Source organism: Saccopteryx bilineata, chromosome 2, assembly GCF_036850765.1.
Source record: "Saccopteryx bilineata isolate mSacBil1 chromosome 2, mSacBil1_pri_phased_curated, whole genome shotgun sequence".
NCBI lineage: Eukaryota > Metazoa > Chordata > Mammalia > Chiroptera > Emballonuridae > Saccopteryx > Saccopteryx bilineata.
Window position 1 is genome coordinate 305,844,617 of NC_089491.1, and position 27,450 is coordinate 305,872,066.

Here is a 27,450-nt window from a genome sequence, read left to right on the forward strand (position 1 = left end):
ATTGACTCCACATATAGGTGCTTGGGGTTGCCCAGGGATCTCACCTGGGGCCTGAAACAACTTCCATGCTGGGAGGAACTTCAGCCTTCTTCACAGCCATTGATTCTTTCTGGATGCCATTGCTGGTAAAACCCCCCCCTCCACCAACCCCCCCCCACCTTCTGACCCCTCCGCCCTCCCCCAGATCCCGGCCCTGCTGAGTCTGCTGCTAGCTGCTATCCCTGAGGGGCTGTGCTGCAGGCGCCTAACCAACCCTATTTCCTCTCAATTGCAATGGAAGAATAGTTTTTTTGGAAAGGAACATTCACTAAAAACTAAAGAAAAACAATAACACACATATTTTTAAAAACCCTAAAGCATAGAAATAAGTCCCAAGCTTTTTTTCCGGTCACATATTTCTGATAGACAATAAAGGTACTCAAGTCCTTGCCGAGATGAGCTGGTTCAGCCCAAGCAACCTGGCCCCGGCCCCTCCCCCACTGCCCCTTTCCTTCTGGAGTCCTCCCGCTCTGCCCACCTTGGAAGGCTTCCTCCTCCTCTCCCCTCACTTTTCTGCCTTCCTCCTCACCCTTCTGTGCTTGAGGCTTTGGCCAAGTAGTGCAAGTAACCAAACACGGGAGGGATAAAGCCCCAGGTCGTTACCCAGTTAGGGGAAGAAATTGCTGTGCTAAAATAGCTACCCCTCGGGGGAACCTGCTCAGAGGGCTGTCTTGTAAACCTAAAACCGACCCCCAGCATGAAGTCTTAGGGGGAACATCCAGGCAAGTCATTCTTCCGTGTGAGCCTTCCCTTGTTCCTGTTTCCTTTGGGTGCTGTGTTGTGATTTCTACAGAAGGCAAAATCCTGTAAAGAAAAACTCTCATTCTGAAGCTGGACCAAGCTGGCTCCAGTTTTTAGCTTTATGCGACTTCCGAGCATGTGAGCCACCTTGGAGCCTCAGTGTCCTGATCTGTGAAATGGGTTAAGGATGCCAGTCTCTCCGAACCAGACCTAACAGTGCCAGTGCTCACAATAGTTAATTCCCTTCCTCGTCCCTCCTCATCCTCACCCTCTTCCTCCCTGTGGAGGTGCAAGGTAAGGCAGATTCTGGGGTGACTGGCAGAGGCGCTCTGCCCTGGCCTCGTGGGTGGGAGTGGACAGGTGTGGAATCCAGATGGGATGAGTGCATTAGCCCTCACCCACCTGCTCATCCAGTCTGGACAGAGTTAGGCCTAACTAACTCCAGCAGGACCCAAATTAGCCACCACGATGGGCCACCACCACCTTTACAAGGAGCCTTCTGTTAAAGGGGGCCCCACTGCCAGCCATAGGCAACCACACCATTTGTTCTTTTAGCCCAACCCACATTTACTGAGCACCCACCATGTGCCAGGCTCTGGCAAGGAAGAGGGCAGCCAGGCTGGAGCAGGCCAGCCTGTGCTCTGGAGAAGCTCACTGTAGGGAGGCAGACGGTCACCCCGTGGCTCCTGAGAACGAGGGTAGGTGCTGTGGGAGCAGGAGGGAGGCGAGGTGTCACGGAGGAGATTGGGCTGACACTTGGAGGATAAGGAAAAGCTCCCAAAGCAGAAAATGGAAGGACATTCCAGAGCAACAAACAAGTTCCGAGGCCTGAAAGTGCACAAGAGACTAGTCAGTTCCTGTGCAGGTCAGGGAAAGGGAAGGGAGGCGAGGACTGCAAAGGTGGGCGAGGATGGGGGTGGGGTCTGCTCATCGGTCAAGGTGAGCCAGTGACCTTGATCATCACAAAGAGAGCGATGGAGTGGAGACTGCAAGTGATGGGTGAGAAGCCCTGGTGAGAATTGTGAAATGTCAGGAAAGAACAGTTTGCAGGGAGATTTATGGAGGAGAAGGGGCCCCGGTGAGTCACGAAGGGTTGGGAGATTTGGGTCATTAGTGTAGGGGAAATGGCGTCCAACTGCATTCACGCTTACCAGGCATCCTTTCCTGCGGTCTTGCAGTGGTGCAGCCGATAGCTAGAGGGGCACAGGCTCCACCACGTCTGCCAAGAAAGAGAACCCATTTCTTGAGCTCCTCAGGTGTGCCGGCCCTATGTCAGTCTCTGTCTGCATGAGCTCGTGTAAGCCTCAACAAACCCTGCGAGGTATTCCCATTTCACAGATACAGTAACTGACACTCAGGGAAATTGTTTAAGGTCACACAGCTAGTAAAAGACAGAAGTAGGATTTGAACCTGGGTCTTTCATATTTTGAAGGCTTGCTCTCTCTGCTCTGCTGTGCAGAGCACTTAGCTTCCTGAACCTAATCTCTTTCTAGCCCCCAGGCTTCTGGAGGGATTTATATGACATTGATGCCACCTTCATCATTAGAAGGCTGTCACTGGGGTGACAGGAAACAGCAGATATGGAGCTGTCACAATGGGGTAAATGGGGTGTTGAGGAAGGCCCTTTATCCTCACCTCTGGGCTAGAGGTGGCCATAGTTCTTCCTGGCAAATCTTTCTGTCACAGTTCTGCTTCAGTGTGTCCCCAAACATCCTAACCTTCCTCTCCAAGCAGGTGGAATCCAGTCCTCAAAATCCACTGCTGAGTTCTGAAAGGTGAAGGCACCTTTGTGGAAGGTGACAACCCATCATCTTCAGAACTGACTAAGGGAGAGAGTCATAGACCCACTGAAAGTTAGATACAAGCTTTGGGTCTTCTCTCCAGAAGAGCACACTCATGCACACACGCAGACACACAGATGTGTCTGCGAACAGCTGCAGCTATTCCCAGACTCTCCAGTCCATCCGTGGACCAGAGAGTAAGGAGGCTTTCTCTCCGGGTGTACTGGGCAATGCATTTGGAATAAACAGTTCCTGACCGTGCCTGCCCTCTGACCCCTTCCTTGCCCTGCAGATCCAGTCATTGCTCTTCAAAAGTGTGTACAGGGAGGTGGAAGCCCAGCCATGTGAGGGTCTTGGTTTTTGTGTCCATTTAAATTACTTAAGGTGCTTCACGTCAGGATGTGGTGGGCTACCCAGACAGTTGGGAGTGGGCTCTGTGCCTGAAAGTCCACCTGGCTTCAAGCCACTTGGGATGCTGGCTCTTGGGTCCTGGACGCTCCACCAGGTCCTGGACGCTCCCATTCATGCAATTGGGTCCTTGCACTGAATTCTCTGGGAAGTGCTTCGGAGGAGAAGATACCATTGCTGCAAGGCCCTGAGGTCCTCCTGCCTCCCGCCTCGGCCACCTCAGGAACTTCCTGTCCCTCCCTGGTGGGAAGCACGTGTGTGCTTAATAGAGCTGCCTAATCACTTGTTTAAACTAGACATTTGGTGCATAATGACTCCTGGCTGGGACCAGAGAAAGCCATCAGCTGTTCTCTACAGGGACCAGACCTTCGGGACAGACATGGTTCACTGGCTGCAGGAACAGGAGCAGTCCTCCCTGCTTCAGCCTCTGGGTGGTGGAGACCAGAGGTTGATGAGCAAAGACAGCTGACACCCCGCTCCCTCCCTCACCTACTCTGCTACTCCTGGGCACAGGGTAATTTCAGAACGTGAGGGGTGCTGGAGTGAGTGGGGAAGCAGCAGGGAAAGACCTGGGGGAGCCTCCCAGCTCTGCCAGTGGCACTCAACAGGCAGCTCCTGGCCCAGGTGAGTCTCCAGGATGCATCTGCACTTGGCTCTCGGAGGGAGAGACAGGAAATCTGGCAATTCCTCAGGCTTCCCAGGTACCAGGGTGTGGCGATAAAGCCTGTAGATTTGCTATTTCCCCAGAGTTTTGACATCTAGAGAGAGACGCACTAGAGAAATATTAGCTACAGCCCTGTTAATTATTATTGTTTTTATTATTATTACGGAGGAGATAATAATAAAACTCCCTGGGAAAATGGCTGTGAGAACAAGCTCACGTCACTGATTGTTGTGCCCAGGGGAGCAAGCACTGGCAAAATGCAGTCTCCAAGTTTGCTCCCCTCCCAGCTGGTTCACCTGGCCAAGCACAGCAATGCCTGTCACATCCCCCCACACACATGTGTGCGTGGCGTGCATGCGCACACACACATATACACACGTGCGCGCATGCGCGCACTGACCAAACTACTCCAGCAGAGAGGAGGGTACAAAACCCCTGGAGCACTGACTTGTCCTTCTCTTACTGGAAGAAAACTCGCCAAACTCTAGCAGAAGACTGAGGATCTGGGACAGGTCAGTTTCCCCTGCTGGAGCCCTTTTGCACGCACCCATTCCTAGGTTCCCTGACAGCCTGGCGTTTGGGGCATGGCTAAGAGTGAGGGCTCCAGCATCTCTATGCAGACTTCAGTTGTGGCTTCTACACCTTCTTGCCATGGACCTTGGGCAAGTGACTTAACTTCTTTGAGCGTCCATTAAATATAACACTACTGCTCTCATAGGGTTGCAAAAACACTGCAAAAGGCTCAGCACACGGCATGCAGTTGGTGGATGGCACCTATTAAATCTGAAGACAGATATTTTTATCTTCATCTTACAATGAGAAGAAATTGGGGCTCAGTGAGATTGTCCCATAGTTGGTCAGTGGTAGAGCTGGGTTTAGAACCTCTGGATTTCCACCTAGACCAGATCTCTTAGGACCAGACCCTTCCAAGGCTGCTGTTTCCCTGGGAGATGTCCCTGGTGGCAGTGTAGAACTCAGTATCCCCCGAGTTGTCCCTTGGGCCCTCCCCTGCAGCCAGCTCTGTCCTCCCTGCCCTGCCATGCACACATGGCCCCGCTCTGGGGACTTCTCAGAGGGGTCACCTGGAGGATACCTGGTGTGGCTTAGTCTCTGCTAAGTGGGGTGAAGGAGTAGGGACCAATAGAAGAGACCCCAGAGCAAATGGACGCCTCAGGTCTGGTGGAGACCAGGAGAGGACAGTGATGGATGAAGAACAATGTGGGGGAGGGGCAGAGAGGGCACAGGCCTCGCACAGGCCTCCTGGCTGGGCTCCACTGGCTCCATTGCTGCAGCTCTAAACGCCCTTCAAAGAGGAGGGGCCCTGAACTCACAGAACATTTTTTCCCTATCAGATAATAATGATGCATCCTTAAGCTTGGTGGCAAATCCAACTATTAAATTTACTTTTGAAACATAATGTGTGAATTTATGGTATGTGAATTATACCTCAAAGCAGTTATTAATTATATAATTAGATGTATATGTGTATACATATATACATACTTATGGATATTTTAGATAGCTAGATAGACAAATGAGAAGAAAACAGGGGCTCAATGAGATTGTCCCATTTTTGTCTCATGCATGTATGTGTGTGTGTATATATATATATATATATATATATATATATATATATGAGAGAGAGAGAGAGGGAATGGGATTATTAATAACACTAGTTCTTACCCCTTACTAGCTTCTTGACCTTGGGCAAGAAGCCTAACTTCCTTTAGGCTCAGTTTCCTCATCTGCACAGAGGAGATAATATAGTAGAGTTGCTCTGAGGATGAAAGGAGAGAATGAATGGTAAGTCCCTGGCAGAGAATAAGCCCTCCATGAAATTAGCTATCTTTTGCATCTATTTTAGCTATACAAGACATATGTCTTTGCCCTCATTTGATTTATTTTTATTTATTTATTCAGTTGACGGCCCCATTTTAGAATGGAGGGAACTGAGCCCAAGACGAGCATCCCAGCACAGGTCTGGAGGCAGGCGCCCTGTCTTACTCATCTGTGAGGCCCTGCTCTGTGTGAGGCTCGGCGAGTGATTGCAAAGTGCGAGGCATTTCGCCCCTTGCTGGCACCACTCCTAAGCCTGGCTCTTCGGTCAAGCCAGCTGACCATATAGGGGCTAAGGAGTCCCTGGTGGCCCGGGAGCAGACGGCTGCCCAGAGGACAGTGGGCCTCTCCGCAGCTGCCTGGAGGCTGTGTTGGACTCCCCTACACTTGCTCACAAAGGATAGACTCCCAAAGGTGGGATCTGAGCCTCAGGGTCATGGAGGCCTAGGGACTCTCCCCCAGTCAGAGGGTAGGAGCCTGGGGGTGGCCTCCTCCAGACCAGCCCAAACCTGCTCCACCGAGGGCAGGGCCGCTGTCCAGTGGCTCTTGGCAAGTCACACCTTTTTGGTTTCACCCTCTCTCTTACCCAGGGAGTTCTTCCCCACCCACGTCCTGCCATAGTGTCCCATGGTATTTCACTGGTTTCCTGATCTTTGTGCTCAGAGGAGATGGACTTGGCTTCAGGTCCCAGACAGACACTGTCCTGTGGTGGCCAGGAGGAGAGGATGGGCCCTCTGAGTATGTTGGCAAGTCCTTGAGGCCTGAGTGTGAGATACACTTACACCTTTCACAAGATACATTCTATTCTCGGCCTGGTGGGTTAGGAGGGTAGGGTCCTGGAGAGCCCCACCCCTTCTGGCTTCACCCTGGAATGTTTTCCTGGCTGGGTGACTGGAATGGAACCTATTCTGCCGGGTGAAATAAGAGAAAGTCACCGTCCTTAAGAGATGGCAGGGCGTTGTGATTGGAACTGTGGCTCTGCAGTCAGCCTCTCTGCTACATACACTTAAAGATCTTGAACAGGTTACTTCACGTCTGTAATCCTCAGTTTCCTTATCTATAAAATGGGAATGCCAGCATTCTTACTGAGAGGGTGTGGAGGATTCGATGAGATCATGCACGGGAAATGCTGTGCTTGGTGCAAGAACATGAAACGTGCTGCTGTGAACACTGAAGTGAGGGTCGGAGGCCTGGCCCGGGAGAACAACACTCTGTGAACTGGAATACGTGGGATCAGTGCAGCTGATTACATCCCCCGACTGCTGTCTGCAGACCTTGTGCCAAGCCCTAATGCTTCAACTAGGGGAGCAGGCATTCACATGGGGTCCCCTACACTCAGGGAATGCTTTCATGAAGCAGAAGGGAAGCCCGGAAAAGCAGAGAAGAGAAGAGAAAACCCCAGCAATTTCTCTTCCGTCCTCCCCAGCTCCTTAGCTCATAGGGGGAACTGAGCTGCATAATACAACGGGATTTAATAAAATGCCTTTAACTCACAAAGTTTGTCTGCTGCCAGCTCCTTAATTAAATTGCCTAATGCTGCTTTGTGATGGCAGCACAAACTCCTGTGTTTAAAGAGCACGGTGTTGCCATGGCACTCCCCGGCCAGGGCCAGCGGGAGTGAGGAGCATACCGATGAGGCATGGGGGTGGCCCCTGCTCACAGTGTCCACCCCGCACCCCACACTTACATACTGCAACAGTCGGGCTCTGGTCTGCTTTTCCTGAGAAATGATTTAATCCTTGCTAAGAAGGCTGAACCTGGGCTCTAGAAAGGGGAGACTCGAGTGGCAATGGGGAGGCATTTGAACAGAGCAGAGCTGGCAACTGGTACGGCTGTGGTGGGTCCTGGGCCCAGCCCTGGGCACTCAGGGCAGCCCTGTGGGGTCTGGGGCAGCTGCGTGTCTCTCATCTCCCCAGCCCAGGCTCCTGTTGCAAGCAGCCTCCTCCATTTCCCCAGGTGCACTGTGCAAACGCACTGCAATGTGTGCCACCACTTGGGAAGGGCTGGGAAGCCCAGGGCGAGAGTCTGGTTGGTTTAATAGAAAGGGGTGTGTTCTTTCACACAATGAGGATGAAGGAAAGAAAAGTTCGCTTGCTTATGGAGTTTCCCTTCAGTGGTTCTCAGTCCAGGCTTCACATTAAAACCAGCTGGGGATTTTTATTTTTTTGCCAATATTTAATGAAAATTTTCATATATACAGCAAAGTTGAAGGAATTTTATAGTGAGCAACAATATACCCACCATTTACTAGATTCTACCATTAACCTTTTCCTAGACTTACTTTATCACATCTCTCTCCAGCTGTCCCTCAATCCTTCTTATTCTGGGTGCATTTCAAAGTAAATTGAAGACATCAGTATACTCTTCCCTAAATTCTTCAATATGAACAACCATGGTTTTTAATTTTGTTTTACAGGTATTTTTCTTTTGATATAAAATTAACATACAAAGAAATCCTGGAGAGTATTTTTTTTTAATACAAAGTCCCCAGAGACTGACTTAATTGGCTAGAGTGGAACAGGAGACAATAGATTCTTGTTTTTCTAGCCCCCCCCCCCCCAAGCAGAGTGCAGTTCTCCTAGCCACACCATGGTGGACCCTTTCAACCCCACTCCCCTTCCTCCAAGTGCTCTCCATGTGTGCATTCGACCTGCCTTTGTTCCATACTCTGTTTACCGTGGACCTCTGTGTACACACAAATTTGCTTGTTCTCGCCTGACTGGCCTGTCGGGTGGTGGTGCAGTGGATAAAGCACCAACCCGAATGTTAAGGTGGCCAGTTAAAGCCTAGAGGTCACTGGCTCTGAGCACAGGCTCATCAGCATGGGGTTGCAGCTTTAGCAGGGAATCATCCACACCATCCCAAAGCTCACCAACTTGAGCCCAAAGGTCTCTGGCATGAAGTCACTCACTTTGAGCAAGGGGACAATGGCTCAGTTCCAGTCAAGGCAAGTGTGAGAAGCAATCAATGCACAACTACATTGCAAGCAACTACCATTTGGTGCCTCTTGATCTCTCTCTCCCTTCCCTTCCTCTCTCTCTCTCTCTCTTTCTCTCTCTCTCTCTCTGATGATACTGACAGAGATAGCAGGCTGCAGGTGGGAAAACCAGGTGTTGGCATTGCATAGGTGGTTATCATGGTGACACTGCTGATGTCACCCTAGAAGGACAATGTGTAGATATGTTCATTTGTTCTCTGAGACCCACCTGGGAGATATGTTGGTTGTCGCAGCAGGAAGGCTGGTCCTCCCGCTGGAGTACCCCACTGCCTCACGGTGCAGCTCCTTCTGAAACTGAGACCACCCAAGAACCTTCTCCCCACTGGAGCCCTGCAGAGGCTGGTTCTGAGCGGCAGCAGCTCCATGCTCAGCCGCCCTATTCCATTGCACTTTAACGAGACATGGCTCTGGTTGGTATTAAGCCCAAGTGCATCATTACGAATGTTTATCTAAGATGAACAGTTCTGGGAGCCAGCTGGACTTGGGATGCCAGCCATCTCATGATCAATATTTTATTTGCTGCCTGTGTGGTTTCCTGTTCCTTCCATGCCTGGTATACTCTTGAGGAGGGGCATAAGAAAAGCTCTCCAGTTCCCCTCTTCCCTAACCCAGGCAACAGGGGACAGAGGGAAGCCCAACCAGTGCTTAGCTGGCTCTGAATTGTTCTGGGCTCCTGGGCTGAGGAGAGAGGTGTAAGGATGAGGATGAAGTTGGGCTACCTACACATACTGTTTTTTTTTCTGTTAATATATAAATAAGTCCCAAGAATGATGCTGAAAAATACCTTTAAAATAAGGTTGTCCAACCCTTTCATTTTATAGATGAGAAAACTTGGGCCAAGTGGGCAGCAAGTAAAATCCCTGTTGAGAACGCCCTTGAGTAAAACGCCCTTCGTGTATATAAAACCTCTAACGATGCAAAGACACCTCACACCTGTGATCTGATTGGGTTTTTAGAGCAGTCCTGTGAGCTGGCAGGGAACTGCCTGCCCATCTGACAGATGGCTCCCTCGTCACTTCCCAGGTTCTTTCTACCAGCAATGAGCCAGGTGATGTTTCTGTAGCATGTGCAGCTCACAGCGCATACTTCACACTCATGTTTTCATTTGATCTGTGCCACATCTCTGCACGAAGACAGAAGGCCTGCTCCCCGTTTTTCAGAGGAGAACTGCTAGAGGTTAAGCATCTTACCCAGCTTGCACAGTTTTACTGCGCAGAGTGGGAACTAGAACCCAGGGTCCCTGGGTTAGTTTCCTGGGGTTACCATATCAAAGTACAGTACTACAAAGCATGTGGCTTAAACAACAGAAATCTGTTGTCTCACAGTTCTGGAGATCAGAAGTCTGAAATCAAGGTGTGTGTGGAATCGTGCTCCCTCTGAAACCTGTAGTAGAAAGCCCCTCCTTGCCACTCCTAGCTTATGGCCATGGCAGCCATCGCTGTCCCTTCCTGGCGTGCAGCTGCCGCACTCCAGCCTCTGTCTCCATCGTCACGGAATCCCCCCCCCGAATTAAGGTCATCTTCAGATGTATGGGGAGTTAGAACTTCAATATATCTTGGGGTGGGGGGCATCACAGTTCAACCGTTAGCAGTCCCTGACCCAAACCAGTGGCCTTCCACACATGCAGCTTGCATCCCGTGCTCTATCCATTCATTTTCTCCGCCTCATCTTTTACTACTGAGGACAAGGTGCTCTCCTCTCCCGCAAGGCAGAACGCTGGGAGAACTTTTCATCTTCTGCTCTTCCCAAATTACAAGCTACTAAGGTAGAATCATGAAATGTAGATGGGCCTTTTGTCTTTTTTATTCCCAGACAGTAAAAATCATTAAGGCTTGCTCTTAATTAGTTTAATTTTAAAGCTTCTAAATATTGATTTAACCTCCACTCCTTTGTACTTGCTGCAGTCCCTGAATTATGCCTGTTATTGATCATGGATGGAAGCATTTCCAGCCCCTGGGCTCCGGGGCCCTTGGAACTGCTGGGCCCCCAAGGGGTGCACTGGGCTCAGAGGACATGGACTGGCTGGGGGGTGAGGTAGCCTTCGCCAGACTGGGAAGAGTCTTCGCTTGAGGAAGGGCTGCTCAGTGTAGGCCAGGGACCAGTTTCATCCTATTGGGTTGGCCCAGGCTCAAGGGAGTTTGAATGAGAAGTCAGCTGGAAATTTCCCAATTATATCCTGGGCTTGAGGAGAGCTGGGCAGTGGGGGCTGGAGGAGGGTGAAGTGGGGTCAAGATCTAGAGCACAGGCTTCGGCACCAGCCACAGCCAAGTTGTAGTTGGCTCGACCAGCTGAGTGTTCTTGAGCATTTCATGTTTTTGAAATGGAATAGTCGTCCCGTGTCATAGCGTTGTTCTGAGCATTCAGGGCAGCCACTCATGTCAGGCCCCCCCTAGCCCAAGGTCAGCTCAGAAGCAAACCTCAGTCAATGGCTACCATGATCATCATTGCCATCCCACTGGGAAAGCAAGGCCTAGACTTGGCAGTACACTGTATTTCCAGCCCTGGCTCCATTACTTGTTTGCTATATGATCTTGGGCAAGTCTCTTAATATCCTTTTCATTAAAGTGGGGGTCATGGCATCTGTGGCTTGCAGGGCTATTTTGAGAATCATATAGGATGGTGGATATGAAGAATTTTAATTGCAAGGTGCATCCACTCCTAATGGATTGTGATTATGGATAGCTACAGTGGTCACTCCCTTACACGCCCCCTTTGGTCGCCCTCAGCCTGCACTGTCATGTGCAGACCGTCCTGGCTCTGGTGTGCTGCTCCCGCCTCTTCCCCACATCACCCACACTCTTGAGACGTCAGGGGAGCCACTCCTCGGAATTGACTTGTCCCAGGACCTTTGCTCCTGCTGTCCCCAGTATGCATACAATGCCTTCTGCCATCTGTGTACCTGCTGACCTACCGATTCAGGCAGCACAGTACTTTTTGAAGTTGTGAATTTGCTCTATCACATTCACCCAAATTTAGTGTACCATTCAGTGATTTTAGTAAAGTTCTTCTGATTTTTTTTTTTTTGCCCAACTTCCCCACAAAGCAGAATCACGTGAATTTCCCTGTTGACGTTGGAAAAAGCTTCTGTGCCACCTTTTATCATACTGTAGTAGAGTGGCATTCTTATCTGTGCCTTCCTGCCCGCCCTCACCATAACCGTGTACCCCTAGCACCTTACAGTGCAGCACACAGTCAGGGCTCTGTGAGTGCTGATTGGATTGAGAGCTTTCTTGTGGCCAAGACAGTAAAGGTGAGGGGGTTCTGGTAACTCTAGCCTTATCTTTCAGGATAACAATAAGAATATCATTATATACATACAAATATACATGTACATATGCATATATATACACACACACACACACACACACACACACACACACACACACACATATAGTCTAATCTCAGCTGGAGGGACCTTAGCCATTATCTAGCCCAGCAATTCTCAAATAGAAGCGCTCATCAGAAGCAACTGGAGGGTTTGTGCAAACCTGGGCAGCTCAGTCCCACCCTCAGAGATTGTGAGTCAGGAGGGCTGGGGTGGGCCCGAGAACCTGTATTTCTAACAAGTTTCCAGAATGCTGATACTGCTGGTCCAGGTACCAGTTTTAGAACTGCTCTCTGCTCTGGCCCAGGCACCCTCATTTCACAGATGAGGAACCCAGGGTAGAGAAATGAGAGGAAATCTTACAAGATCTGTCCCCGAGGTGGGACTAAAACCCAGTTCTGTGTCCTCCACCACCAGTTCCTGGGCCCCGACCTTTGCTTCCCCCCAGGCAGGATGAGGGGTGCCGATGGTCATAAAGCTTCACCACAGGCCTGGCCCCCAGCGGGAAGGAGAGATCAAGGAGGGGCTGCTCAGAGGTCAAGGGATATCAGAGGGGACCAAAGGAAGGGACCAGGTGAAGGAATGGCCAGGGCGGGCCTGCAGGAGGCGGTGAGGACTGACAGGCCATTCTCTCTGCAGTTAGGGGCGAGAAAAACACTGCTGCAGGCCTCAGCTGCAGCCATTTATCTCGGGCCTGCCTGAGACAGCTGACAGAGGGAGCAGCCAGTGAGCCCCGCGCAGAGACCACGGCTCCTTCCGGAGTGATTTATCTCAGCTTCATCTGGCAAACCTGCTGATGAAACGAATCTCCTTTTCTCTCCGCCTCATCAATTCTCATTCTCATTTCATTTTCCTTTCCCGTTAGAAGAGGTTTGGCCTTTCTCCTTGTTTAACTGGTCTCCCCATTTGAATCACTACCCTTTCTCCTCAGCCATACAGGCCCCAGACTCTGTCCCTAGCATCTCCCCCCATCCCCACTCCCATACCCTGGGGGTCCCTCCTGCTGTGCACAAGTACTGTAGAGAAAGAAATCCACCTACCCCAGCCCCTCGCATCTAACTCCCTATTTACCTCAAATAACACTGGAAGGCCAATTGGTGCTTCCCTTTAATTATGGAGCCACAAAGTCACAGAGCTGTTCTAGAGCCACTCACGGTCTGAGAGAAGAGATGAGCATCATATTATGTGTGAGGATGCGGGAAGGGGCAGGGTTGATTAAATGGTGGGGTGCAGAAAGGGGGGGAGGCTGAGGTCAGAGACAGCTTCAGAGAGGTGCAATGTGAACGGAGACTTCAGAGATGGGAAGACATTCCTGAGATACACAAATAAGGAAAGGGACTTCTGGGCAAGGACCCTGCATGTGAAAAGGCACTGGGGCAGCAAAGGGTATTGCATTTTTCTGAAGGCTCCCCACTCCTTCCCCTGCCCTGTGCCTAGCTCCCAGGGGACCACTCTGTCCAAAGGGATGTCCTGGGGCCCTGGTTTCTGGAGGGAACCATTTGAGAATGCTTTAGGGTCTGCCCAGGGCCCCCACCTGATTCTAGAAAGAACAGGTGGAATGATAGGGAAAGAGTATGGAGAGGCTCATGGATCAGCAGTTGGGCTTGGCTGCCTCTCTGGCTTGTGACTGCAGCTGACGTGGAATGACTGGGCTGCCACAGGGGGGACATGTAGGCTCTGCTGGAGGGGGCCTCTGACCCTTCCAGGGAGCAAGCACCTGGGGAAGTGAGGAGAGCTGCCTAGCTATGCAGGAGGGTTGGCTGTTTACTGGTGAGAGTTGTGTCAGACATCCATGCTCTGTAAACCAACTGAGCTGCCCTGGAGACTAGAAATAGGACCCCAGTTGGAGGTCCCATAAGTGTTTACGTTTGATCCAGAGAGGGCAGCTCCCCCAGGAAGGAGTGTCAGGCTGTGGTGGTGGAAGGGCTTTGAGGAGAGGATGCCTGGAAAGCACCAGGTGCTTGGCAGACCTCCCCCCATAAGTCGGAGGAGCCGCTTGAGGATGCTCAAGGTCACACAACCCACACCAGGACTCAGGTGCACAGCCGCCTCTAAGGCCCTCATTTGAACCACTAGCCTAAGCCCTCAGATGTCGGTGGACATCTGACGCCACAGGGTTTCGGACGGGAGCCCTAGCGGATGAGGATCATCATAGCATCAAGTCCAATCCGGAGTCCGAGAGAAGCGCCTCCCCTGCCTGAGGGGAGGGGGAAAATGGCTGTGCAGCGGAGCCCAGTGTCTCCTCCGGTCAGCGACTAGAGATGCGAAGGGCCGGAGCCTAGGCTCTGACCCACTGGTTTTCTGGAGTTCAGAAACAAGCCCCCTTACCCACTCCCCGCCCTGCCCTGCTCTTCCTTGCCTCTCTTTCCTTCCTCCCTCAATGTCTCTGAGCCCCTACTATGTGCCAGACAATTGGGGGAACTGGTGACTTGAAGCGTATTTCCTACTCCTGAGGGGCTCACAGTCTGGTGGGGACGACGAGTAAACAGGCAGCATAGAAGGAGGGATGCAGAGGCACCAGAGGAGCCCGGAGAGGGACGATGGCGGGGTCGGGGAAGCGGCCGTCTGGCACACGTGGCGGCGGTGCTTGGTCTGGCACTGCTCTCGTGCCTGGCAGGCAGGCTGGCTGCACTCCACTGCAGTCCTTTGGTGCAGTGCGACCAGGCAGAAATGACCTCGTGTGAGCCTGCTGGCCCCCTCCACTCCTAATTAAGAAATAACGAGGCAGGCTTCCTCCAGGCATCGGAGCTCTAACGCCCTCTGCATGGCCCAGCTGGGAGGCCTGGGAAGTTATGCCTGGGGACATGTCCCTTCCTCCCAGGCCCTGGAAGAGGTTTTGCTGGAATACTGACTCCTCTCACTGCAGAGAGAAGGGGAAGGAAAAGGTAGACACAAGAAACCTCCTCTTTCCCCAGGGCATGCCCTCTAATTGTCTTCCTTGCTCTCCCCACTGTCATTCACTCCTGGAACTCAGCTCCTGGCACCCAAGTCATGCAAACAGAAAGGGTTGATAAGTGCAACACGCCTGGGCTCACATCCTAGAACTTCCACATTTTGCTGTGCAACCTTGGTCTGATCGCTTAGCTCCACTGAGCTTGGGGTTTCCCATCTAAAAAGTACCTCCTCCCTGGGTTATCGGAAGGGCAGGATGAGGTATCCAGTGCAGCCAGCAAATAGAGGTCCTGGCACAAAGAAGTTGCTCAGAATGTCACATCATTCCTCTGGGATTTTGCTTTATGTCATCCTTTCAATGGTGTCAACTGCAGTTGAAGGGACTCATCTTACCAAGAGAGAGATGCTCCTGTACACCAGTGGTCCCGAACCTTTTTGGGCCACGGACCAGTTTAATGTCAGAAAAGATTTTCACGACCGGCCTTTAGGGTGGGACGGATAAATGTATCACGTGACTGAGACAAGCGTCAAGAGTGAGTCTTAGACGATGTAACAGAGAGAATCTGGTCATTTAAAAAAAATAAAACATCGGCCTGACCAGGCAGTGGCGCAGTGGATAGAGCATCAGACTGGGATGCAGAGGACTCAGGTTCAAGACCCCGAGGTCACCAGCTTGAGCGCGGGCTCATCTGGTTTGAGCAAAAGCCCACCAGCTTGAACACAAGGTCGCTGGCTCCAGCAAGGGGTTACTTGGTCTGCTGAAGGCCCGCGGTCAAGGCACATATGAGAAAGCAATCAATGAACAACTAAGGTGTTGCAACGCGCAATGAAAAACTAATGATTGATGCTTCTCATCTCTCTCCATTCCTGTCTGTCCCTGTCTACCCCTCTCTCTGATTCACTCTCTGTTTCTGTAAAAAAAAAAAAATTAAAAATTAAAAATAAATAAATAAAACATCGTTCAGACTTAAATATAAATAAAATGGAAATAATGTAAGTTATTTATTCTTTCTCTGCGGACCGGTACCAAATGGCCCACGGACCGGTACTGGTCCGCAGCCTGGGGGTTGGAGACCACTGCTGTACACCATGTGTGTGTGTGTGGGGGGGTGCCTGACCTGTGGTGGCGCAGTGGATAAAGCGTCAACCTGTAATGCTGAGGTCACTGGTTTGAAACCCTGGGCTTGCCCTGTCAAGACACATATGGGAGTTTATGCTTCCTGCTCCTCCCCCCTTTCTCTCTCTCTCCTCTCTCTAAAAAAAAAAATGAATAAAATTTAAAATACATATTTCTTTAAAAAAATAGGGGAAAACACTTCTCAAAACAATGTTTAGTCTAGCTACATACAATGCACTCTGATGTTTTATTTATTTTTTTTTTTAATGCAGATTGTGACCCACTTTAAATTGGCTCCAATGGAGCCTTGGCTGCGGGAGGGGAAATAATAAATAAATAAATAAATAAATAAATAAATTGTTTTCATGACCCACTAATGGGTTGCCCTTCACAGTTCACAACACCCCTGCAGGAAAAGTCTGCACTAGGCTCTGGGAATACAAAAATCAATAACACATCATCCTTTGCTCCTGGAGCTCACAGCCCGGCTGGGAAACAGCCCTGCAGCCAGATGCAAGGTCTGTTCAGAGTCTCTGGGACTGCTGGGGGCAGGCGAGTCACCGCCCTTCTCGAGGGAATCAGAGAAAGCATCGCAGAGAGGTAGCATTCAGGATGGGTTTTTATGACTGAAAAGGAGCTGGGTAGTGGAAGCTGCTTTGCAGACAGCTTGAGATGCCCGAAGTGTGGGAGCAAGTGGTACATTTGGTTTAGAGGGAGCACTGGGTGAGGGAGAGACCCAAGAGCATGGGGTAGGGCTGAGGTAGGAGGGATTGGTCAAGACGGCAGTGGCTTGCAGCCTTGGATATGGGCGGCTGGCGGGGCTGCCTAACCGAGATGGTCCTGAAGCAGCAAGAGGTTTAGTAGGAGAAGCTGGAGAAGGGGTTGAACAGTTTGGGGCAAGTTGAGTGTGAGGAAGTAGCCTTTGAGACAGGCAGGTAGAGAGGCGGTGAGAAGTGAGTCTGGGCCCCTCCTTCCTGACCATCTGTCAATTTGTCCTCTTGCCTAGTGCTCCAGAACTCTGTAATGAGAAGCCCTGGGGGTCTGCGGCAGAAAGCGGGGTGAGCAGCACTGCCCCAGGACCTAGCAGGGCTTTGGGGAGGGTGGATTAGCTGAGGGTCACAGGGCTGCAAGGAGTGCATGGGGCCAGGAGGTCATCCTGCCATCTCCCTGCCTCGAGGCAGTGCAGCACTCACAGGCCCAGGCAAAAGAATTCCAGCCAGAGCAGTTTCTAGAGATGGGAAACTATGGAACAAGAAAGAGGACTCAGCCTCCTTTTTGGAGATGGCATGATTAAGCTATAGCCCTCAGGATATAGAAACATTAAGTGAATTTCAAATCTGAAGTTCTGGCTTTCCCTGGTCCCCAAGTTGTGATGGAAAAAGATGGGGAAGTCTGGGTTTAAAAGAGGAAATTGATTGATGGTGATATACCGTATTTCCCCATGTATAAGATGCACCCTTTTTTGAAAAATTTGGGGTCTAAACACTGGGTGTGTCGTATAGTGGTTGTAGATTTTTTTACTAGCATTTCCCGCTTTTTCGTGCAAATGAAGAGTTGAATAAATTTTTTTTTTTAATTTTTTTTTTTTTACAGAGGCAGAGATAGACAGGGACAGAGAGAGATGAGAAGCATCAATCATCAGTTTCTCGTTGCGCGTTGCGACTTCTTAGTTGTTCATTGATTGCTTTCTCACACGTGCCTTGACCGCGGGCCTTCAGCAGACCGAGTAACCCCCTGCTGGAGCCAGCGACCTTGGGTCCAAGCTGGCGAGCTCTTTGCTCAAGCCAGATGAGCCCGCGCGCGACCTCTGGGGTCTCGAACCTGGGTACTTCCGCATCCCAGTCCGACGCTCTATCCACTGCGCCACCGCCTGGTCAGGCAGAGTTGAATAAATTTTATGATGAATAAAACCTGAGCCTGACCAGGCGGTGGCGCAGTGGATAGTGCATTGGACTGGGATGCAAAGGACCCAGGTTCGAGACCCTGAGGTCGCCAGCTTGAGTGTGGGCTCATCTGGCTTGAGCAAAAGCTCACCAGCTTGGACCCAAGGTCTCTGGCTCGAGCAAGGGGTCACTCGGTCTTCTGAAGGCCCGCGGTCAAGGCACATATGAGAAAGCAATCAATGAACAACTAAGGTGCCACAACGTGCAATGAAAACCTAATGATTGATGCTTCTCATCTCTCCATTCCTGTCTGTCTGTCCCTGTCTATCCCTCTCTCTGACTCTCTGTCTCTGTAAAAATAATAAATAAATAAATAAATAAATACCTTGAGTTTAATAACTTTATGTAATACATTTTCAAATTTTGGGCCCCCAAATTAGGTGCATCTTATCCATGGGGAAATACAGTACGTCAGGACAGTAGCTAACTGCAGATGGGGGCTGGATATCACTGGGAATGAGTCTTCCCAGAAAACATCTAGAATGCTGGAAATATTTATATCTTTTTTTAGATTTTATTTATTTGTTTTTGGAGAGAGGGGAGAGAGAGAGGGAGAGGGGGAGTGAGAAAGAGCGGGGAGAAGCAGGAAGCATCTACTACTGGTAGTAGTTGCTTCCTGTATGTGCCTTGACAGAGCAAGCCCAGGGATTCGAACTAGCAACCTTTGCTTTCTAGGTCCATGCTTTATCCACTGTGCCATTGCAGGTCAGGCAAAATATATATATATATCTTGAACTGGGTGATTGTTATACTGGTGTCCACAAATGGAAAAATTTATCCAGCTGTACACTTAGAATTAGTGTTAGTTACTCTCCTGTACAAATATTATACCTCAATAATATTTTTTAAAAATGTTTAACAGAAAAGGGGAGAGATGGGAAGTAAGTGGTAGTTAGATGGAGTGAGAGGCAACATGAAGGGCGAATGATGGGCCGACAAGCACGGCGGATTTCTACACCCACAGCCATTCTGTGAACAGTGTTCTATCCCCAGCGTGGGCATTTGAGGTTCAGAGGGTTACCCACTTTGCCCAAGGTCATGTAGCAAGAGGCAGCGCCAGCTCAAACCGAATGCAAAACCCAGGATCCTTCCCTCACCACTCCTCCTTTGCATTAGTTATGCATGGAATTCAGGCTCTGGAAGACCAGATAAACGCCTCTGCCCGCCCAGGTCTCCTTGAGCTCTGAGATCCTAGTAGTCTATGATTAAGTGAGAGATGAGAGTGAGGGGCTATGCTCCCCTCCCAGGAGGAGCAGAGGCCAGGTGTACAGTGGAGGGCTGGCCTCCCTCCCTCTGCATCCCTTCCACCCAGCATTTATCTGCTTGTGAGAAGGCCGGAGTTTATCAATGCTACTCTCAATTATGCTGCCCATCTGTCTCCGCAGCTCAGGGGGACCTGGCACTAAAGCTGCAGAAGGCCAGGCAATCGATCACCGCCTGCCCGCTGCTCCCGCCAGACCCCTGGCACCCAGGGGCAGGGTGGAGGAGCCAGGGAAGGGGCGGGGGGGGGGGGGCGAGAGGCTGGAGGAGCTGTGATTGAGATGTGGCCAGAGCATAGGAACTGTGTTGAGGCAGGACTCAAGGAGGGAAGGCCATCTCTAGCTCCTGACAACAGCTTTTCCAAATCTCTTCATTTAGAGCTTTGTCAAGGGTCTTACTTTATAATAATCCATTCCACACCTGCTGAATCCAGAGCAGCTGCCTGGAGGAGGTGAGTCCGATGGGGCTTGCAGAGCCAGCCCTTTCAAGAGAAAACTTTTGCCTGGTGTGGGCAACCTTGCTTCCCTGACTGTGGCCCCTGAGCTTTCTCTCCCGTGTTGCTGAAGGCCCTGTGGCCATCAGTGCTGGCCAAAAATGCCACTCTCAGTCAGAAGGCAGGCTGGGGTCTGCATGAGGCCTGCTGGCTCTGTTTGCCTTTGTGGTTCCAGGCCCAGCCGCACTCACAGAGGAACATGTCTTCTCTATGCTGTCCTGCCAGTAGGTCACTAGCCAGAGTCTAGGAATACTATCCGAGGGACCTGGCAGGTGGCCAGGGAGAAGGAGCTCAGGACCTGGCCATCTCTGAAGGGATTTGCACCCGAGGCTGGCACACTGACCCAGCACTGCACTCTGCTCCCATAAAGAGGCATTGATCTGCCAGGCGGTGAGCACTGGCTAGCCTAGCGGCTCAGGTTAGAGAGTCAAAACCCTGGGTTTGAATCTTGACCCTGTCATGTAGAAGCTGTGCAACCCCTGAGAAGTCCCTTAGCCTCTCAGAGCCTCAGTTACTCCCCCTGCAAAAGGAGATAAATCCCTTCTTTGTCTACACGAAGGGTTGTGGGAAGATTCCACCTTCACAATTTGTATCCGCTCACAAGTACTCTCTTATGCTAAGTCCTACACTCTGCGCTGTGGGGACACAGATAGCAGGTAAGATACGGCCCCTGCTGCGAGGAACTTGAAATCCAGTTGGGGAAAATGTACACGTGATAGTCTGAACTCTCGCTCACCCAGGAGATTATGGATAAAAGACAATTAGCTTTCTCTGAGCTCCCAGCAGAAATTGCTAATCAGCCTGCATGAGTGGGCTGTGTGCAAGACAACCTTAAATGGCGATAGCAGGTGAGTGGGCAGCTCTGAGTCCCACCCTGGAAGGGGCTGCATGCTCAGCAGCGACAGGGAGGACTTGTCTGGGCCTTTGCCAAGCCAGGGATCGGAGGTGTGTGAAATGAGGCATCAAGCCACTGCCTTCCTCTGGGTGCTGAGCCCCAGGCCTGGCCTCCTGGGGAGGAGCAGGAGCACTGCCTCAATGTCCATTCCAGCCAGAGGGGGCAGGGAAAGGCCAGTCTCTGCAGGGTGGTAATTATTTTAAACTGTTTCTCCATCTCAAAAGTGTGAAAACAACTGTGTTGGAGGAGGAGCTACGCCTGGGCCTCAGGAGGGTCTGAGGTGCTAGGGGCCCAGCTGAAGGCCCTTCTCCACCCACTCCACCATTCTCTCTGCTTATGAATGAATGGTCTTGGGCTCTCCTAAGCACTTTGCATTTTTGTCCTGCCAGAGAAGCACTCTTTAAAAGTTGTGACATGTGTATTGTCTATTTCTGCTCACAGCTCCCCACCCCACCACCTGGGGGCAACACTGAACTTAATAGAGGCTTGTCAAGCTCTAGGATTCAACTCCTGTTCCCCCAAAGAAGTCCTGGTGGGAGGGCCTCCCAACCCCAGGGGATGAATGGAGCTGGAAGGAAACTAACATTTATTGAGCTCTTTCTGTGTGTAACACCCTCAGTTCCTTTAATCCTAGTGACAACTTCATTTATACATAAGGAACAGACACTCAGAGAAGTCAGTACTGTTCCCAGGGTGCTATGATAGAAAATGGTAAGTGTTAAGCCTAATCCCGAGGGACTCGAAACATTGAAGACAGGAACAAAATCCGTCGATTACACACCAAAGCTTTATTGTCTAGCTTGACCAAGCACGGCAACTCCAATAGAAATCTGAGGGGGAGCTCCGGCCCTTTGTTCTACCTAGTTTTTATAGTTTTGCAAGTGGAAGTACAGAAGCAAAAATTGCAATTAGGTGCCTTTTACCACTATTGGTTATAGTCATATAACCCTTTAACATGATAGGATCATGTTCAATTTGCAAGCCATACATCATTTTGGAGAAAACAAAATTTACAAGTCAACACAATGATAGAAAGATGTCTCTTTACATATTAAAAGGCATTCCTATATTCTCTAATATTTATCGCCATCTCTTTGTCCAGAGTCACACACATTAACTATCATATATGCATTCATATGGGAGAGGAAGTTTCCCTGGAGACAAATGCCCGCAAATGGCTCATTACTATAAGAAAAGGTTTATTTTGGCTTTTCTCTTCCTGCACCTGGCTAGCCATTCACCCCTTTCCCCACAGGTGTGGTGGAATGTCTGGGAATCCATGTCTTCCTTCCCTTGGCATTTACAATACAATGCTAAGGGCCATCCTGGTTTTATGCCAATCACACAGGACAGAGATTATTCACAAAATTTCTCTGCACACCTTAACCCAAATTAATAAAATGTTCTTCAAGCCTCTTAAAATATTAATATTGTTTCTGTAGCCTTTGGTACTTTACACCACCTGCGGGTGAGGTGGCGCAGTGGCTCCTCAGGGCTCCTCAGTAAGTACATAATAGTAAAGACCTCCTTACTGTAGAGCTGGTGGTTTCTGCTCTCTCGTGCCAGGTTCAGGCAGGAAGCAGGACCACTGGCCTTAGATCCAGTTCCATCACAAGGCCCTTCGGGAACTCAGCTTGTCCCTGCTGCCTCCTCACCCCCACAGCACACCACAGAGGTTCCCTGTTCCTGACCAGCAGTGATGGGCTTGGGTGACAGGGCTCCCTGGGCTCCCCTTGCACATGTATGTGTGCACGTGTATTTGTTTGCCAGAGTTTTGTGTGTCAGTGCCCACACACTCCTACACAAAACTTCTGTGCATCTTCAGTCATGTTGTTTTTCCCACTTTCAGAAATACTACAAAAGGAGGTGGGAGGTAGTCAGATGTAAACAGGCATGTTGCTCTCCTGTGCAGGGAGGGTAAAACGCCTCCAACCGCTGCCCCACCCCCCCCAGGCTCCTGGACACAGGATGAAGTGGGCAAAGAGCTGAGAGGCACCTGTCTGAGAGGTGGTAGGAGACACAGTCCCCAGCTTCCCAAAGCTCCCTAATGAGGAGCCATCACCTAAGGAGACAAGAGTCGGCAGCCACCGGTGCACCCCAGGGTGTCCAAGGTAGGCTAGACAGACCTGGAACCAAGCACGGTGTAACTGGCACGAGCTCCGGACTTGGGTAGATTCCTGTCTCCTATTACTTACCAGCTATGAGGCAAATACTTTAATCTCTTCCAAAACTCAATTTCTTCGTCTGCAAACTTAATGCTTATCTTGTAGACTAGTTATGGAGGCTAAAATCAGAAAAGGGCATTCAAAGTCCTTGAAGAGTCCTGGCACATTGCAGGTATTCAGTAAACACGTGTGCACTTCCCTGATGCCTGCAGGTGGAAGAATACCACCCAAGTCAGAACTCCATGGGGCGGTCAGACCAGGCCTAGGAAGCCCGCGTTTTCCCCATCTTGGTCCTAGGAAACGGTTGGATTTGCCTCCAGGGTGATGCAACCTGGCTGTGGAATCTGAGAGAAGCTGATTGGTCCCCTGGGTTGGGAGGGAGGGAACAGCAAGGGTTTGGATTATAGGTAGTGATGGGGTGGGCAGGACCTCCTGTGGGGAGGAGCCCTGAGCCACAGAGATGGATTCATACAATAAACACTGGGCACCTGCCCTGTGCTACAAACACCATGGTGAGCAATGATGACATGGACACCCTTACATGGGAAGACGTTTCCACATGATGTGGTCAGGGCTGTGACAGGAGGAAGCATGGGGCCCTGTAAAAACGTAAAGCAGGCCCCTTAGCCAGCCAGGGCTGGGAGGTTTGGGAGGAGTTTTCCATAGGAAGTGTGACCTTAAAAGTTGAGTCTTGAAGAACAAGTAGAGGTTACCTGGGAGACAGTGAAAAGGAGACATGGCAAGGGGGACACATCAGAGTAACTTCAGCCTGAAAGGGTTGTGCACAGTGGGTAAGTGGATGGCAGCAAGAGAAGCCAGGAGGACTGGCTGGGGCCAGGTCACATAAGGTCTTACCTACAGGGCTAAGGAGCTCAGATCCAGACTTCTTAATCCCAACACCTGGCAGCTCAGCCAGCAGTTGGGAAAGGGAAAGCCCCGCCTCCAGGTAGGGAAGTTGGCAAAACCCCAAGCTGTGCCCCCCCCAGGAGAAATTAAACAGAGCCCAGGCAGGACCGCTCCTTCCCCAGACTGTCTGGGTTAGGGCCAGGGACCACTGCCTTTCAACTTCCCGAGTCCTGGGAGTCCACCCTGGAATTTAGAAGCTGTGCTTATTTTCGCCGCCCCCTGCCTACACCACTCAGAGGGACGTCCAGAAACTATCCCTTTATTTTCCATTTACCAAGTGGGGCAAAGAGGCGGGGAGGAGAGATGTGAGAAAGCTTGGAGAGTCTACTCCACATCTCTCTGGGTTCAGGACTCCAAAGATGACCGTAATCGCAGCTCCCCCCACACACACACACACCTTTCCTGAGTATTCTGGAAGCTTCTAAGGCCTAATCTCTTCCTCCTTTCCTGAAGACTCACAACTGCTCACTTCCTGCCTCAAGTCCTAGAAAGGACACTAAAGCCTAAGGATTGTAGGAGGGAACTCGGGAGACCCACCCTGCTCAGCTCGTTTGGCCTCGAGTCAGAGTGGGGGGATGGGAAGAGGGGCTGGATTCTGCTTCTCTGCCACCTGCTTAATTCTACCTCCTCTTCTCCAGGGCTGCCATGCTGGGGCATGTCGATGAGTGAGCAGGCCCAGAGGACAAGGATGGAGAGCCGCACCCAGGAGGGCAAGGAGTGATGCCCACCCATCCCTCATGACCGCCCTGGGGTGGGGGGGTCCCCAGGCCCTGGCAGGCTGCTGACCCTCAGCCTGCAAACTGCTAAGAGCAGAAGGACTTCAGAGTTTTCCTGTGGATGGTCCTCTCCCCTGCGGCTCCACCATGAGGCTCCTTGTGGCCCCCCTCTTGCTAGCATGGGTGGCCTGTGCCACTGCTGCTGTACCTGTGGTCCCCTGGCGTGTGCCCTGCCCTCCTCAGTGTGCCTGCCAGATCCGGCCCTGGTATACACCCCGCTCGTCCTACCGTGAGGCCACCACCGTGGACTGCAATGACCTGTTCCTGACGGCCGTGCCCCCAGCGCTGCCCGCGGGCACTCAGACCCTGCTGCTGCAGAGCAATGGCATCGTCCGTGTGGACTGGAGTGAGCTCGGCTATCTGGCCAACCTCACAGAGCTGGACCTGTCCCAGAACAGCTTCTCAGACGCCCGAGACTGTGATTTCCGTGCCCTGCCCCAGCTGCTGAGCCTGCACCTGGAGGAGAACCAGCTGACCTGGCTGGAAGACCACAGCTTTGCGGGTCTGGCCAGCCTACAGGAGCTCTATCTCAACCACAACCAGCTGCGCCGCATCGCCCCCCGGGCCTTCGCCGGCCTCGGCAACCTGCTCCGGCTGCACCTCAACTCCAACTTGCTGAGGGCCGTGGACAGCCGATGGTTCGAGATGCTGCCCAACCTGGAGATCCTCATGATCGGGGGCAACAAGGTGGACACTATCCTGGACATGAACTTCCGGCCCCTGGCCAACCTGCGCAGCCTGGTACTGGCAGGCATGAACCTTCGGGAGATCTCCGACTACGCGCTGGAGGGGCTGCAAAACCTGGAGAGCCTCTCCTTCTATGACAACCAGCTGGTCCAGGTGCCCAGGCGGGCACTGGAGCAGGTGCCTGGGCTCAAGTTCCTGGACTTGAACAAGAATCCACTCCAGCGGGTGGGGCCGGGGGACTTCGCTAACATGCTGCACCTCAAGGAGCTGGGGCTGAACAACATGGAGGAGCTGGTTTCCATTGACAAGTTGGCCCTGGTCAACCTCCCCGAGCTGACCAAGCTGGACATCACCAACAACCCCCGGCTGTCCTTCATCCACCCCCGCGCCTTCCACCATCTGCCGCAGATGGAGACCCTCATGCTCAACAACAACGCACTCAGTGCCTTGCACCGGCAGACCGTGGAGTCCCTGCCCAACCTACAGGAGGTGGGTCTTCACGGCAATCCCATCCGCTGTGACTGTGTCATCCGCTGGGCAAATGCCACCGGCACCCGCGTCCGCTTCATTGAGCCACAGTCCACCCTGTGTGCCGAGCCGCCGGACCTCCAGCGCCGCCCGGTCCGAGAGGTGCCCTTCCGAGAGATGACGGACCACTGTCTGCCCCTCATCTCCCCCCGCAGCTTCCCCTCCAGCGTCCACATGGCCAGGGGAGCGAGCCTGGTTCTGCATTGCCGGGCGCTAGCGGAACCAGAACCTGAGATCTACTGGGTCACTCCAGCCGGGATTAGACTGACAGCTGCCCGTGCGGGCAGGAGATACCGGGTATACCCTGAGGGGACCCTGGAGCTGCGGAGGGTGACCGTGGAAGAGGCAGGGCTGTACACCTGTGTGGCCCAGAACCTGGTGGGGGCCGATACTAAGACAGTTAGTGTGGTGGTTGGCCGGGCTCCCATACAGCTGGGCAGGGTCAAGGAATGGGGGCTAGAGCTCCGTGTACAGGAGACCCACCCCTATCACATCCTGCTATCTTGGGTCTCCCCACCCAACACCGTCTCAACCAATCTCACCTGGTCCAGCACCTCCTCCTTCCGGGGTCAGGGGCCCACTGCTCTGGCCCGCCTGCCTCGGGGCACCCACAGCTACAACATCACCCGCCTTCTTCCGGCCGCAGAGTACTGGGCCTGTCTGCAAGTGGCCTTTGCTGATGCCCACACCCAGTTGGCTTGTGTATGGGCCAGGACTACAGAGGCCATTCCTTGCCACAGAGCCTTAGGGGACCGACCTGGGCTCATAGCCATTCTGGCTCTGGCCATCCTCCTGCTGGCAGCTGGGCTAGCAGCCCACCTTGGCACTGGCCAGCCCAGGCAGGGGGCGGGTGGGCGGCCTCTCCTTCCAGCCTGGGCTTTCTGGGGCTGGGGTGCTCCCTCAGTCCGGGTAGTATCTGCGCCCCTTGTCCTGCCCTGGAATCTGGGATGGAAGCTGCCCACGTCCTTAGAAGGGGAGACACTGTCACCACCATTGTCTCAAAATTCTTGGAGCTCAGCAGTAGAGAAATAACTAGGACTACTTTTTAACAAAAGGGAAGCAACCTGGGCCAGATGTCCCACCAAGAAAATGACACGGACCCAGGTGCTTGAGGCCTGACAGCTGGACCAAGACAGACAGGGCTTTGTAGCCTCAGGGGCTGCTCCAACGGCCTCCAAAACATGGCCCTTACCTTCTGGGGGTCCTGCTGCCTTTCTAAGGAGCATCTGCAAAGGACAGAAGGATCTGGCTAGAGCCTCCCTCCGCCCCAGTTGTCTACATGCCCAGAGGCTCCTGGGCTGCCACCTGGATGTCCCCTGCCTGTGTCCCCAGGCCCTTGGCCCACAGGATGTGCCCCTCCTCCTCTGTTTCACTGTACAGTCTCAGTTGCTTGCTCTTTCCCCTCCTGGGCAAGGGGGGAAGAGGCCTCTCCTCCCATCTAAAGGACCACCCCCTGAGAGGTCCCCAGCCTGCTCTGAAGGACATTTGGGAAGAGGCTACCCAGCAGGCACTCTGAGGTTGACTTTCTATAGGCAATTTTGTACCTTTGTGGAGAAATGTGTCACCTACCCCCAACCCAATTCACTATTTTCTCCTGTTTTATAAAAATAAAAGTAAATAAGAAAAACATAATAAGGGGGAAAGGGAATTAGTACTGAGTATAAACTCAGAGCTCTCTGCTCTGGAATCTTTTTAAAGCCGAGAGGGTGACCGAGGGAGGGGCTGAAACAGACCAGGAGAAAGGAAAGGAGGGGAAACGGCAAATGAGGACACAGGTTTTTCCTTTGGTTTGAATGATGGTCTCTCCAGACAGTCCCGTAATTGTGAGCCGGAGCGGCTGACAGAGGGAGAAGGCACAGGAGGCCAGGAGAGGGTGGAAAAGACAAATGGAGTAAAAGCCAGAGATGGAGGAAGTAGAAATTTCCATCACCAAACATTGCCACCCTTCTTATTCTCTGATAAGCAATTAACATGCCAGTGCGTAAGAAGCACTTCC

The 27,450-nt window shown here is 51.8% G+C and overlaps 1 protein-coding gene across 1 annotated transcript in view; it reads left to right on the forward strand.

Moving 5' to 3' along the window:
• The window catches only part of LRRN2 (leucine rich repeat neuronal 2), a 68,556-nt gene extending 41,177 nt beyond the window's left edge, over positions 1-27,379 (forward strand). The window contains exon 2 of the mRNA XM_066261606.1: positions 24,102-27,379. Coding sequence (XP_066117703.1) covers positions 24,327-26,486 — 2,160 coding nt within the window. The 5' untranslated portion in view covers positions 24,102-24,326 and the 3' untranslated portion in view covers positions 26,487-27,379. The remainder of the gene's footprint in view (positions 1-24,101) is intronic.
• Positions 27,380-27,450: the final 71 nt, after the last annotated feature.